The 15,689-nt window shown below is 41.8% G+C and overlaps 1 protein-coding gene across 1 annotated transcript in view; it reads left to right on the forward strand.

The window, feature by feature from the left end:
- Window positions 1-1,597: 1,597 nt before the first annotated feature.
- Window positions 1,598-15,689, forward strand: part of LOC143123326 (integrin alpha-2-like) — a 34,463-nt gene continuing 20,371 nt past the window's right edge. Inside the window, exons 1-8 of the mRNA XM_076284638.1 lie at window positions 1,598-1,780; window positions 5,724-5,847; window positions 9,450-9,559; window positions 9,846-9,937; window positions 10,060-10,174; window positions 10,460-10,587; window positions 10,702-10,850; window positions 11,079-11,229. Of these exons, the coding sequence (XP_076140753.1) occupies window positions 1,732-1,780; window positions 5,724-5,847; window positions 9,450-9,559; window positions 9,846-9,937; window positions 10,060-10,174; window positions 10,460-10,587; window positions 10,702-10,850; window positions 11,079-11,229 (918 nt within the window). The 5' untranslated portion in view covers window positions 1,598-1,731. The remainder of the gene's footprint in view (window positions 1,781-5,723; window positions 5,848-9,449; window positions 9,560-9,845; window positions 9,938-10,059; window positions 10,175-10,459; window positions 10,588-10,701; window positions 10,851-11,078; window positions 11,230-15,689) is intronic.

A 15,689-nucleotide genomic window follows, 5' to 3' on the forward strand; every position in this document is an offset into this window, starting at 1 on the left:
ATGTATTTGCTTCTTTTCTTTCTGGGGCTTCTCTGGACTTTATTGGATAACACAGTGAGATGAGTAGTGAGGCCAAGGCATGACCTCACGGCCCATGAGCTCACATGAGTCTTGAACCTGTGTGGTTCACTCCAGCAGACACATTTATGTGTCCTTCAAAATGCCTGTCATATTATTGACAACTTAGGGTTATTTTGAACAGCCTTGACCAGCAGGATTGAACCTGGCTTTATGTACAACCACAATAATGCAAATGAACAAGTTCTAAGTAGCCTAATCTGTTCTCATTGGCCCACTTTACCATTTTCCTGACCTCTTATTAAACTATGTTGAAACAACTTTCTGACTAAGATATCCAGACACAACACAGATGTATTCACCTCAATAGTTATGGATCAATTTACAATGTATGACCTGATAAGAGAGTAATTACTAGCTTCCTGTCTGACCAACCTCTATGAGACCTTAAGCTATAAGAGAGTAATTACTAGCTTCCTGTCTGACCAACCTCTATGAGACATTAAGCTATAAGAGCAAACACACAGTAGCTTCTCATGCCATCATGACACAGTGCATTCCTCGGTGGTTGTGGCAAACCATAAGTCTTGCCCTAATACTGTTACATTTCACACAATCTCTAAAATAAACAGTTTCAAGAAGACCACACACACACACACACACACACACAATCTACACAAGCACAAACACACACACACACACACACACACACACAATCTACACAAGCACACAACCGTCCAAACAAGTACACACACAAGCTATTGCAAGCAAGCATAAAACATTTTTGTCACTTTCTAGGGGCATATTTGTCTGTATACAAGTAGGCTACAAGGTGTTCAATGATTCTCTTGAAAGCATGATCATTGCCATTTTCTTTACTTATGTCCGTGCAGAGGAGTAAACACGTATAGTATGCTGAACCAGTAGAAATTTCACAGCAGTGCCCAAGATCGGTACATCTATCAACCCCTCACCACCTTTCCTTTCTCTCTCTGAGCGTAGGTATGAAGTCTGTTAGAGACTTTCACACTTGGTCACAATGGTTCCAGGTGGCCACCTCTCTCTCTCTCTCAACCACCTGCATAACTCGATTTAAATTTAACTCGAGAACTAAAAAAAAAAAAAAGCAAACTGGTGGAAGTGTAGGCTGCTGCCAGGTTTAGGGGCTGGTCAATTTGAATTACACAGAACTGGAGGACTATGCGGTGCTGTTCAATATGGATTTATTTGTCACAACCAAATATAATAGCATGACACAATAACACAATAGCCAATCTATGCACATATAAATATAGAAAGTATAGGGCGCCAGCACTCAGACAGGTCAATCTTGTAAGAAGTCTATATATAGCTAACCACTTCCCATAGATAACCAGTGTGTCGGTGTGTGGCACTGGCAGCAGGCAGCATCCTCTTTTTCTTTAGAATATACTCATTCATTCCAAGAAAAAAGGGTAGGCCTACATCTTATCTTGGACATTATCTCAGATCAGCCGAATATGGACTGAACTTCCCTTGGAACGCACAACGCAATCGCAGTTTTGCAACGTGAAAGCGTGGTGGATGAGGCGTCGGTATGTGAGAGCCATTACCTGGAGTGAGGCAACTTCGTCTACGTCACGATTAGCCTCTGCTGGTCCGCCTTCCGCGCGGTCTGGTGGTCTGTGTTCTGCTTGGTCTTCAAAGTTATTTACCCCTCACAGACGTTCGGACATGGACATATTTCTTCACAAGATGTTTACGTTGCTGCTTTTTATTCAATGTAAGTTCAGCCTTTCCGGAACAGTGAATGTTTCTTGACTTGCTTAGCGTTCATCTTAAAAAAAATGCGCAACATGCATGTGTGCACCTTGCTGTTGGTGGTGTTGAGGGTGTGTTGCGTAGGATTCCTTTTTGCTATCGGCTTTTGGTGTAAAGTTGAGGTCAATTCACAGTTTATTTTTAATCAAACATGACAGTAGTAGGGTCAAAATGATCAAAAAGTAGTAAGTTTTGTCAAAAACGTTAAACGTCTCTAAGCAGCCTACTACATTAGTAGCCTAATTACTGTTATTTGATTTTTGAATGTTTTGTTTATCTTTAATCATGCTACTATTAAAGGCAGATGACAAACTACTACGGATGAACAGTTACACTATATTTACAGCCCATTTAAATGTGAAACAGTTGCTAGGACTGATTTAAATTAAATCTGCAATTATTCTGCGGATCACGGATCGACATGCTACCTAAATCGGCAAGATAGGGTCTAACCATCTGCCCCGAAAACAGTCGTCCGGTAGGGATTCACAGATGTGAAGATCTAACAGTAGGCTAATGATTGTGGGGAGTTGCATTAATATTACACGAATACAACAGTAGCATAACCCAAATGCTTTTCAGGTTATCAAAGGCCCAGGTAATTAATTGACAAATGTGTTCAATTGACCCTCAACCCTCCGAGTCCATATACTTTTTGGAGGCAATACCTGAACACCTTTCACCTCTTCACTAACAGCATTTTGTCATGGATTGTCAGGGGTCCCAAAACAGCTACTGTTGGCCAGGACAGATAGGCAGATCCACCTGACTATAGCACACAGAGCTAGAATCTAAACTGGGTTATTCAGCTTACTGACCACAAAGCAGCCAGTGGTGTGGAACTACATTGGAGTAGAATCAGCAGTTAGAAGGGTCAAAGACAATCTCTCTCTCTCTCTCTCTCTCTCTCTGGCACATTGTCATGCTGGTTTCCTATGTCTGTCGTGCCAGACTGTCGTATTCCCTTTAAAAAGCTCCTCTTTGTTGGCCGCAGAGCTCGCCCTTTGCCTGGAATTCCCGTTTCCACGGTGACAGATGGGAAGCCCACTGGGTGAGCATATGGGTGACCTCAGTCATGGTGGTCAAGCTCAGGGGCGAATTTCTCCACACTTGTCACTCAGCGACTCTGCAGCAGGACCCAGTCTGTTTGCCAGCATTAAAACGGAAACCACGAAGGCTGAATTATCAGACAGTGACCTTCTATATACTGAGACCCACACCCTCAATAAAAGGCTGGCTGCTCAAAGTGTTAGACTTCTAGAATGGTGGATCAATGTGTGTTTCGAGTGTGGAACAGCAGTAGTAAGGACGAAACTGTTTGCATTGCCTATTACTCCCCAACTTTATTTTTGTTTTACAAGTAGGATGTTGAGTGACCCCTGCTGAGTCATAAGTATTCACATTGTCTAGGGGTGTGTCTTTGTGACCCACCTTTGTTAACATAGGAAGTGTGTCTTATTGTGCAACTCTGGAGTGGATGATTATGTGCCAGCATGTTGTCTCACTGTTTTGAAAAAAGAAATACCCCTCATTGAGTTTCTGGTTTGTGGGATTTGCTTTGGATTTGTTTGATTTATGCCATCTTCCAGTGTTTGCTGACGTTAGTTTTTGTGTGGTATAAAGAAAAATGCTTATGGTGAGGAGGATGGGGGCCACCCACTCCCTGTTGGAGGAAAGAGCTGGCAGATAAACACTAGTTGAAGACCTCATGAAGCTCCCACTCATTTAATGTCAACGTATCAGCTTATGACAATAAATGAGTAGCGGATCAACCTGGTTACACCTAGAGATACTCTTGGTGTGCTCACCACAGTGTTAAGTCTAACAGACTTAGGTGTGGCAGGGCTTCTTCTTGTCATTTGTATCTTCCTCTTTTTCTTTTTTCTGCTTTGTACATGGTATTAAAATTGAACATGTCCTGCTCTGAACCTAGATGACCTTTGTGTGTAGAAGTTCTACGATTGTCGGAATCGTTGTCCCACTACAGAGAGATGCATGAGAGATTCTCCTCCACTGGAGATTAAAATGATATGGAGAGTCGAATAGATGGCTTGTGGATGATAGTCAGAGAAAAATAGAGGTGCAATCCTTCTGGCTTGATCCTTCTGTGCGTGATAAGTACTGTTTGTGATCTTCAGCAGTGCACTAATAAGCGTCTCTCTGTCTCTGCTGCCCCTATGTTTAGTTGTAAGCTGCCATTGCACTGACATGTCTTAGCCTCAGACTACTGACTGGAAGATAGGGTCGTGCCACAGCTTGTTCAGATTTTGGCGATCTCTAATACACGTCAATGCCAGAACTTGAATCCCAGTCCCAGTTCCACCCAATGTATCTGATGATGTCATATCTCAAGACGCCATCACTTAAGCTGCCCTGTTAGTATTTGTCTGTTTTTGTATAATATATTTTTATGGCCAGGCACTCGATTGCATTCCTACAAAGGGTGTCTCCCTGGGCTATACAAAATGAAGACTATCAACTCATTTTTGTCAATAAAACAAAAGCAAACAAATACATCTTGCACTGATGGTATCAAGTTGCATGTAGTATATCTACGGCACTGTACAAAAAGATTAGCACACTCAACATAATCTAGACAAGTCATTTTGTTGCTTTGACTGAGTAATGTTGTCAACGTGTAGTGTGAAGTTTATTACACCTTCAGTAAAGTCAACACCACACGTTTACACTTCTGTAAACCATACAGTCGTGGCCTACTGGTTAGCACTTCGGACCTGTAACCGCAGGGTTGCAGGTTCGAACCCCGACCAGTAGGCACGGCTAAAGTGCCCTTGAGCAAGGCACCTAACCCCTCACTGCTCCCCGAGTGCCGCTGTTGATGCAGGCAGCTCACTGCACCGGGATTAGTGTGTGCTTCACCTCACTGTGTGTTCACTGTGTGCTGTGTGTGTTTCACTAATTCACGGATTGGGATAAATGCAGAGACCAAAAGTATACACATTCTGTCTAAGCAACAAGATGATTTGACTTGGTAATATTGAGTGTGTTAATCTTCTTCACTAGCCTGACGTAGTCATACTCAATTCTAGTCAGAATATTAGTCTGATACTACTCCATTGGGACATAATTATGGGGCATGTTTCAACCGATACAGGGGGGGAATGCCTCTGCAAGAGCAGAGCAACGAAATAGCTTACCGTGTAGGAAGAAAACACACGAACCATCCTTCTTCTCCACAAATGCCTTAACATTGTTTTCTGGTCTTTTGTAAAAGTTAGTGCCGTCATTAACTCCTAGTGTACAACACTCATTAGCGAAATCTAAGAGATACGTAGTAGGGTAGGCTATTAGGAAAAAACTGATAGCCTACAGTATATCCCCTCCGTTTTTAAAAATAATTCTACAAACATGTTAAACAGCTGGGAAAGGCTGTCGCAAATCCCTCGAACAGGTGGTCAATCACAGATTTCAAACGAACAAGGGAAGATGTTGCAATGCAACAGCGCTGTTTTCCCTTGATGAAAGTGAAACCACAAGTTTTCCCACATCTCAACTTTGGCCAAAGTTTTCAGAAATAATCATTTTCATTGATAAAACCTCATTAAATAATATGCATTTTCCATATGGGGTCTTAAAAGCCATGTATCCTTCTAGCCACAGCGTTTTTGTTTCAAACATAAGCCTAATCTAAGCGTGCTCAGATGATGTGATAGACCAGGCGTTGTTGCTCACCTGTCCATCATCGTAAAGTCCGATTTGATTGGTCCGCCCGATCTAGGGCGAGCATACTTGCTCCACATTGGAGCAATGCCAGACCGAACTTCCTGACCTCAAATGTTGTGGGCGGGACTAAGTTCGGAATGGCACCCAGGCTACTTCTTCAGTATAAAGAGTAGAATGTATAATAAGCAATGCATATTAATGGTATCCTCTTCTTTTCACAGGTTGGTTGATTCCACATTGCCAGAGTTTTAATGTAGGGACGTCAGGAGCCAAAGTGTTCTCTGGACCTGCAGTGGAGGAGTTTGGTTACACCGTTCAGCAATTCACCAATCACTTAGGGAAATGGTATGGCCTCAACATGTTTGTGTATGTATGTGTATGTATGTATGTATATATATATATTTATATGTGTGTGTGTGTGTGTGTGCATTGTTACGGCCCAGGCTCGTGTGGACAGAAAACATGAAAGGGAGACGAACACTGAATGAAATTATCACAAATACAATGAATATTTGTGATAAGTATGTCTAGGGGATGTGGGATCATCTGGTTGAGAGTGTAAGTGATTGGAACGCCGGCAGGAAAATCAGGGCGAGAGTGGTGGATGTGTGTTGTATAGTGAAAGGGAAATGTATGCGAGAGTGAGTGAGTGCGTGCGTGCATGAATGTATGTCGTGAGCCTGAGTCTGTGTGTGTCTGGTTCGCGCTTTTAAAGCCCATTTGCGCACAGGTGTGGCTTAATTGGCAATCAAGCATTCTGCTGTCTCCAGCCAGCCAAGGCTCCGCGGTATCACAGACAGCCAGAGAGGGTCATAACAATTGTATGAATTACAACATGCTGTTAATATATTTCCAAGCAATCAAATGTCAAGTCCTTCAACTGCCATGTTAAGGTTTATGTGTCTCACCAGAATAATGCAAAATCAATCAATGTACAAACACAGGATGTGTGTAGGAGGGTATATTTGTCCAGCTAGGTTAGTAGGCTATATATTCACAGCTTTGTTTTGAGAAGCAGACAGTGCAAAGCTATGTAAGGAAGTTGCAGGTTGCATCAGCCTGTAGTCATCTCTGCAGACTGAAATGAGTCCTACTGCATGTGAGCATTGTCCAGTGGCACCTCTCTGATGAGAAATGGCCTTGCTCAGCAGGGTTGGTGTGATGTTTGGTATTGTGTGCAGCGGATGTTCACCATCCACGCCGCAGATATGTACTTTGCTCACTCGTGTCTAAGCTAGATGGACACCATCACGCCAGAACATGCATGCTAGTGTTCTTTTGGTACCCTCTGACACAAGACATCCATATATCTTATACCACTCACACACACACACACACACACACTCATCATTGCTGTGTAGTTCCTCTGACTGCATTTATCTAGCCATGAACCACTTCCTCCTCTTCCGTCAGTGTACTCGCATCCTACAGATTCCAAATGAGGGAATGTCGTCTTTTCTATCTGGCCCTCCAGGGACACTGCCCTGCCTTTGCAACTCCATTTCCATCTCCTGCTCAAATTACCCTTTTCATGTTTTCAGTAGCTTTCACAAACTTATTTCAAGGTGGAAAACATCTGCGGTAAATATCTGTAGACTTTAGTTTATAAGGTGTAACATGTTGGGGAAAGCTATATACTGTATATATATAGCAGATCTGTGGTTAAAAGGATTTCCTGTGCCTGTTGCAGTGGAGTGAAGTCATGTGAAATTATTTAGTTTTGTTTGTATGTACTAAAGCGCCTGTGCATTTTGGTTTCAGTGGGCCTGTGCATTTGTTTTTACTTTTAGGGGCGAACAAATATACACAAATGCAGTAAAATGCCCATCTGAAGATGTATATTCTGAAGAGATCACTTTCTGTCTCTAATGCCCACTTCACACCAAAGATTTGCGAAAAATTTCCCATCTAACATGGCGAAAATACTGTACACTTCTTCTATTTTATCTGTGAGCCCTTTTTGTCAGATTCTGTAAAATTGCTAGTTTGCTCAAGTTTGCTAACCTACTTGAACTTGATTGTCATTCCTTCCTCAATAGTAAGTTGCTTGGGATAAAAGCAGGCCTAATGTAAAGGCAGCTGTGTTTTCTTTGTGGTTTCGATACTACATCAATATTTTGAACATCTAAATACTCCACATTTCACCACTAAACTTTGTTTGAACACAGTAGATTTTTTAAAAAAAGAACTAAGCTTGATTAATGCTATATTCAGGATTACTGAGGTTTGCATTAGCTCAGAAGAAAAAATAAAACGTTTACTGAGTGTGAGGTCTTGTTAAGATTACATCCAGAGCATTCCGAGCAGTCTTGAAAGTCTGTATACTTTGGCTTTGAGGAGGAGTAAGGGACATGCAAGAGAAGCAAGGGTGTGGGAACTCCCCCAGCAGAGTAAATTCCCTGTTGCGTCACAAGGCCAGGGCAGAGCTTGCCCTCTGCGTTGAAATGAGCCACTTCCTGTGACACAGAGAGCTTTTGTGCTGGAACTGGGAGCAGACGCCAAGCCTGTGACACACATTCCCAATCCTCAGACACCCACACAGCTGACTCAATGCCCCACCTGAGTCAGTCGATTCTCTGGGATAAGTTAAAAGACCCTGATCAGCACCACACATACTGAAACTGAGGTGATACTTAAACCCCTTTGACCCTTTCTGAGCATTGACGTGTCCCAGACTTCTTTGGAAGGGACTGTTTAGTCTCTTTCTGAGGCATATTAGAATACCTGTTTAGCGTAAAGTAACAGCATAATGTATTTGTCTCATTATAACAGGAAAACCTCCCGTTCACTATTAGAGTGAGACTAATTAGAGACTGTTATCATACTTAGTTTTGAGTTGTTACACAGGTGTATAGAGTATATGCTAGTGTATTCACACACAGATCTGCCATGCATGGGTACTGGATACTGAAAATTATGTATGGATGTATGGGTGTATGGTGAAATTCATGATCATTATGATTCTGTGTGTGTGTGTGTGTGTGCTAGGGCATCCAGCAGGTGTATATGTATGTTTGGGTATGGGTGTCCTATGTATATATGGGTGCATGGGTGTAAGTATGACAATCGGGAGTAACAGGATGTGAATACCTTGCCTGAGTAGGACTGTAAATAAATTGATAAAGGTTAATATGTCTGTACTGGTACTGGTACAGGTAATACATTCATGATCATCATTTTTAGAGATGACTCGTAGCAAACACTCCTCTTCCTGGTGCCAACAAATCCTAGAGTGAGCTTGTTAGTTTGTTTTTGTGGTAAACTGTCCACTGATATCACCGCCAGGAATGCACGGTTTAGTCTCTTGGGATGTGTCATTAGTCTGTCCACTCAGGCTTATCTGTTTTATCTGTGGGTTGGGGCAGTTTTGCAGACAACTACACACATAATTAAATGAGTTTACTACAACACCTACACTGTCTGGCCTTAGTCATTAAGTAAGCTATTACACAAGCTGCAATCTGATTTTTATTTCTCTCATTTTTACAAGAGGATGTAGTACTGTATCTTAGTGGTGGTCTGATAGCAGCTACTATTTTTTGACAGTTTATGTCATCAGCACTTTTGAGGTTCCCATTTTTTTTCACCTTGAGATTCCAGTTGTTTCTCTTTTTTGTTATTTTGAATATCCTAATGTTTATCCTACTAAGGTTTATCATAATGCATATACAACATTAAAATAGTTGTAAATAAATGTGTACACTGTTCAGAATTCTCTAAGGAAATGATGGAAGCTTTTAACAATTGCCATCACAGGATATTACAGACTTATGTGGGAAATTTGGAACACTGAATTGCTATGCTTGACTCTAAATAGATTAAACAATGGTATGTTGTTGAAAATCTGGAGTAAACATTACAATATTGTGTGAATATGTTGTGTGTGCATGGTGTGTGTGTGTGTGTGTGTGTGTGTGTTTATGTGTGTTATTGGTGCGGACCTCTAGGCTGCTGGTGGGTTCTCCCTGGAGTGGAACCCCTGATAATAGGAAAGGGGACATTTACAAGTGTGAGATCGCAGGCCCAGGATCCAACTGTGAGAGACTGAATCTCCAAAGTAAGAATGCCTTGCTCCCATTCCAGACATTTTCAAGAGGAACACCAGAGGTCCTGCATGCTTTAAAATGCTGCGTGAAATTTTGCTGACATTAGCCATCTGTGAAAGAGGCACCCACTAATTTTAGCGCTTGAGAATCTGTTTCGTGAGTCATTTCTATACTCAAGTCAGGGTTTGATATATCTGTCTTCTCACAGTCAAGAGAGCTATTTACAAAACAACCTGTGGGAATGTGAGAGACATTTCAGTTATGAGTGATGCAGTTCATTCATTTCACCTTTTGCAGACACAGTCGCTGTACCGACTGTGATGGATGTCAACGTCAACATGAGTCTGGGTTTGACACTCATGCGAACAGCAAACAATGACAATTTCATGGTAATGTTCCTTTCTGTGAAGTTTGATAAAAAAATAACTTTTAAAAAAATAACTGTAGGCCTACTGTTCTTTCATATCATTTTGAAATCTCTTCTGACTGTTGTGTGGGTTGACCCTTGCAGACATGCGGGCCACTCTGGGCCCAGAGGTGTGGCAGTCAGTATTATTACCCTGGGGTGTGTGCTGAGGTCACCCCACGATTCAGCTCACTTCCTGCATTTGCTCCTGCCCTTCAAAGTAAGAGTCTGTACATTTCTCAACTGATATTATACCCTAAGTACAGTTCTTAACACTGTACTGTACAATTATAATAAATGTGACTTGGACTTTGAAAACATGCGTACCGGTATGTATTTTTTGTTAATAGTTACTAAGCATAGCAATAACCATTGGCCTTACTTGCAGAAAGTGTACAGAGCATATTCATTAAAATACCAATGCAGGGAGTGCTACTCAATTCATTTCATAACTTTTCTCAGCCTGTATTATTGAATTTTACATTTCAACTGAATATTTTAACAGCATGTGGAGGCCCAATGGATGTAGCTATTGTGTTGGATGGTTCAAACAGCATCTATCCATTTAAGCCAGTGGCTGACTTTCTTGTGAAACTTTTGGAGAACCTTGACATTGGACCCCAAAACACTCAGGTGGGTTAGAATTTTCTCTTCTCTATCTTTCAATTACTATGTTGACACATTTTCTTACAGAGTGCAGGTAGATTCTATTTTAAGAGGTTTTCTATTTTAATCGTTTTCTTTTAGGTCAGTGTCCTGCAGTACGGGGAGGACACAGAGTTCCAGTTCAAATTGAATTCGTACAAAACCAAATCGGCTATGCTAGCTGCTGCAGGCAAAATCCAACAGAAAGGTGGACTGGAGACCAGAACATTTGCAGCCATTCAGTATGCCAGGTACTTATTTCATATACACCTTTGATGCAGACCACAACTCCCAGCACCTGGAGCTTCACGGCAAAAACAAACATGACAGTAGTCTTTGAAGATTAATATGATCTGTCTATGTCTCTCTCCCTCTCCACCCCTTTCCCTTTTTATCTGTGTGTGTGCATATGTGGTGTGGGTGCATGTGTGTGTGTGTGTACGTGTGTGTGTCTGTGTGTGTGTGTGTCTGTGTGTCAGTCGGTATGCTTTTCTCCCTGAGAATGGAGGTCGTGCGGGTGCTACTAAAGTAATGGTGGTGGTGACTGATGGGGAGTCTCATGACAAAGAATTGCGAGACCAAGTCATTGCAGCGTGTGAGAGGGGGAAGATCACCCGCTTCAGTATTGCCGTAAGTAAAATGGCCTGAGAAGAATGTAATCATTTGTAACCATTCGGATGTAATGCTTGATTGTGCACAGAGCTTTTGGATTGCATGTACAGACAGACATGCCCACATGGGCATTGTACAAACAAAATACCGTGCGACCACATTTGTTTTGTTGCAACAATTTTTTTTCAGTAGGAAATCCGGGAAAGGAACATTAGCAGTGGGGATGAGCTGGGCATATTATACAAACAAAATTCTGCCCTTACCAGCATATTCCAGAGATTAGGTGGTCTCTTAAACACTACACTCTTAACCACCCGTGGTGGTTTCTTAAACACATTTTTAAGTGTAGGATCAGTTTCCATAATATGCCAATGTTTACTCAAAACTTTTTGGATATCTCTGCGTACAACCGTCTTGAAAACAGATCTCAGACGGAATGTCTGAGCAGAAAAAGGGAGAAAAACTTGGATCCCAGAATTACCTGTTGTATCCAATATTCACTTGTAAGCAGAGATATCCAAAAAATTTTGAGTAAAAACACTGAAGCACTGAAAACCAAAATCACTGAGCACCTCTGTGCCATCCAAAACCATGACAAAAAAGCCCAGTTGCTATACATTTCAAATGATCACTAGAATATATTGGTATAGAAGCTGTGAAAGAGGTGGGTATATGGACAACTTGCTCCTTAAACGGGAACTATGGTGGATTTTCACACTGAATACACTCACCCCTAGGGGGTTTAATGAAGAGTTTAGTATCAGAATTAAAGGCCTTGAATGATGATGTTTACATAGGATCTGATGAATGTGGTATATGTACTTTTGAGTAAAGATATGTGTCATAATGTCTAAGGTCTAGGGCCCTATCATGACATTCTAAAGTGCATCGTCACTCGTCAAAGGTCTATTCAAATTTAGTAGGATGTCCAGTTCACATTGGGAGGGGTTTCGTTCTCAAAAGTGTAGCGCATGGCGTAACAAGGTGTTCCTAGGTCTTTTAATCAGTCATATGGGTGTGTTTGGGGCGTAACATCCTTTTAAACCAATGAGAATGACATCTGTCATTCCCTTTAACGGCGCAACGCGCGATATGTCAAATAAATGCATCGGTATTTTGGCATTCAACGGCGCATTTGAAGGAGGCTGCTTGCGAGACGTATGGAATAGTCATTCTTAAACCATGCTTTACTAAAACCTAGCATAGCCTTCACGCATTTGCACTCGTCTATTATTTGAACTCATTGGCAAAGTGAAACTAACTTCACCAAGGAGTCAGTCAACGACAAGACAGTTATATGCAGTTACTTTCACTATTGACTGACAATGGGTTACGGGACAATGGGTTACGAAAACATAGGCTGGAAAAAGCAACACTTACCCTAATGTTGCTCAAATGACTGAATAAAACAACATTTATCCTGCAGAGGAGTTGCTTATATCTCGTGACAGTGCGTCTTCAGCTGTGCCATTACCAATTTGCAAATGATGGTGAATAACTACTCATCATGAGATGTACAGTATTTCGTAATATCTTTATTCTAATTATGTTTCCCATTGTAATCGTGCAATTTAATGCTTTGCATGGACGTGCGCTGGTGTGCGTTCATGAATGATAGAAGGATGGTGCGTGCACCTGCCAATATGACTGTTGACATGCACTCTTAAAATAGCATATGAACAACTCGCCATTGACTTCTGACCAGGTTTAGGTGGTGTACGATAGAGATTTTTAGACAATGCGCGAGTCCCCTCCCTAGGTTGTTAATTGCCACACCCCTGGGCACAATGCTTAAAAAATAAACGTGCAAAATACCGAATTCAACTTTCCGCGGGTGAATAACGAGTATTACGCCATGCGCTGGTGACCCAAAATACAGCCCCTAGTGTTATGAGGCGGTGAGGCCTAACCTGACTCTCGCCAGATGAATTTCGTTCCGCCTAGCTCCACTCATCCATCTGGGACCAATCCATTGGAGTGTTGCTTCAGAAGGCTGGGCCTAATCAAAAAATGCTTGCATATGATTGAATAAGCCACTTGTCCGTCATCTATTGACGTGCTACTTCAACCACTCACATCGAAGCCAACCCGTGACGCTGATAACAGTCTCACAGTCGCTTCTACCAGAGACTTTCTAATGTGGAGACACAGCACTCAAAAAATACTCCATAGAAATGCATGGGGCTAGTTTGTCACGCCAATATTGGCGTTGTCTACACATATCCCACCCCTTCCTCGGCAAAACGTCGACATGTGAATACATTGAGCCAATCATGTGGTGTGATGTGAATACATTGAGCCAATCATATGGTGTGTTGTGAAGACATCGTGCCAATCATGTGTTGTGATCTCGCCGCTGGAGCAAGATTGGTGTCGTGAAGCCTTGCGCACGCGCAGTTCGACCCAAAGACTGTGCCCGATGAGTGCCCATAAAACGTTGGTATATGGCTGCCGAGTGGAGGGACTTGCCTTAAAGGACTTTGCTTCTACGCTATGTCACATCTATGAAACTCCCGCCCTGCGTCCTGATTGGCTCAACCATACAATCTCGTGCTGAAATCACTCTCAATGGAAGAGGTCCCAGATGGATGTGAGTGAAGCTAGGCGGAGCTAAGTGGAACAAAATTCATCTGGTGAGAGTCAGGTGAGGAGAGGCCAGCTCTTCAATAGTATATTACTATAAGCAGTGTTACCACAGTTACCTAGAAAAAGTAATCTGATTACTGATTACTCCTTTAAAAAGTAACTTAGTTACTTTACTGATTACTTGATTTTAAAAGTAACTAAGTTAGATTACAAGTTACTTTATTAGTTACTTTCAGCAGCTGCCGACAACACCCCCACCGCCTCAACATAAAAATGATAACCGGTTTTGCCAATACTCACTATACTGGAAGTGCATTTTAACAGTAATGTCAACAATGTATAGCAGACATCCCAACCTAACCTACTTAGATACTGAAATTCAGATGTTTGTTCAATAATGTCTAGTCAGTACAACAAATAAGGAAGGCCTATTGATAGAAATTGTGATAATAAAATATGTAGATTTTGGTAGTTTGGCCTTTTCATGTAGCCTTGGCAACTAGCCATCTAGTATAGGCCTGAGTAATATGCGAATGAAATTACACTTGTTAAACTCACCTCAACAAGTCTTTTGCAATCATTTAACCCGCCGTGAGCAATGCTAAAGTCGCTGTTACAAACAGTGCAGTGTGGAAGACTTTCATTATGTTTTACTCTTATGAGACAATTGGGTACACTTTTGTGTAGTCTGATGTGAAATGGGTCTTAAATGTTCCTTTTTGAGGGGCACTGACTCTGCCATGACGCTCCTGTTCCTAGATACACTGACTGAACTGATTAATTAAGTTCGGGAGAAAAGAGACCCACCTACACTGAAAACTGATTGGTTGATTTAGCAAAGCAGACCAAGTTAATCCCCGAGACAAGAAGAAAGCAAAGAAAATATCTTTTTGCTAAAGAAAATGACAAAAAATAGTAACGCTCAGTGACTTAGATAAGTAACTTTAATCTGATTACTGGTTTGTAAATAGTAGCGTGTTAGATTACTCGTTACCGAAAAAAGTGGTCAAAATAGAATACTAAGTATAAAATAAAATACTAAGTAACGCGTTACTGGCATCACTGACTATAAGCACTAAAAGCCTCCCGCAATTCGCAACATAAAAGAGTATAACTGAAACCCCACAACAGCTAATCCTATCCACTAGCCCTACGTGATGGAAATGCGTGGAAGTTTGACCTAGCGTGTGGATGTGTGTGTGCGCATCAGCTTGGCAGATCCCTGTGAGAGGTCCCTTACCTGTGGCTCCCACAGCCCTAACACCAACCATGGCTCTAAGACCAACCATGTGGTTTGGCCAGCACAAGCATCAAGTTCTTTGTTCAGTTTTCTTTTAGGTGGTGACAATCCAAAAATGTTAACCAAAGTGAGGGGATTCCAGTTTGCCTTTAGCTCCTATGGCAAACAAAAACACATGTCCCCAGGCCTCTGCAGGAGGCCTACCCAAAAAACCAATCACCCAGCCTCCCAGCACAGGTGTGCCTTTACCAATTAGCCACAGGTAGTGATATCACTGAAGCCCCACCTGTCAGTCAGTGCTCTCCCTACCATGTGACCTAACCTACAGTATCCTAACATCTAGTGATCATTCTTATCTGTGGAGTTTTGCAACATTCTACTTATACACATGATACAGTAAAGAGAGATCCCTTGAAGACTGGAGACTGAAGATCACTTTCTAGCTATTTATACATCTTGATGGTGTGTCTGTCTAGATGATTGTATGCTATTGTATACTATATTGCCAAAAGTATTGGGACACCTGCCTTGACACGCATATGAACTTAAGAGACATCCCATTTTTAATCCGTAGGGTGTAATATGACGTCGGTCCACCCTTTGCAGCTATAGTAGTAGGTAACTTTATTGTCCCCATGGGGCAGTTGGGTTG

Source organism: Alosa pseudoharengus, unplaced genomic scaffold (genome assembly GCF_046254945.1).
Source record: "Alosa pseudoharengus isolate Yale_2024_CS ecotype anadromous, Long Island Sound unplaced genomic scaffold, YU_APseudo_1.1 YU_APseudo_1.1_scf_14, whole genome shotgun sequence".
NCBI classification, from domain to species: domain Eukaryota; kingdom Metazoa; phylum Chordata; class Actinopteri; order Clupeiformes; family Clupeidae; genus Alosa; species Alosa pseudoharengus.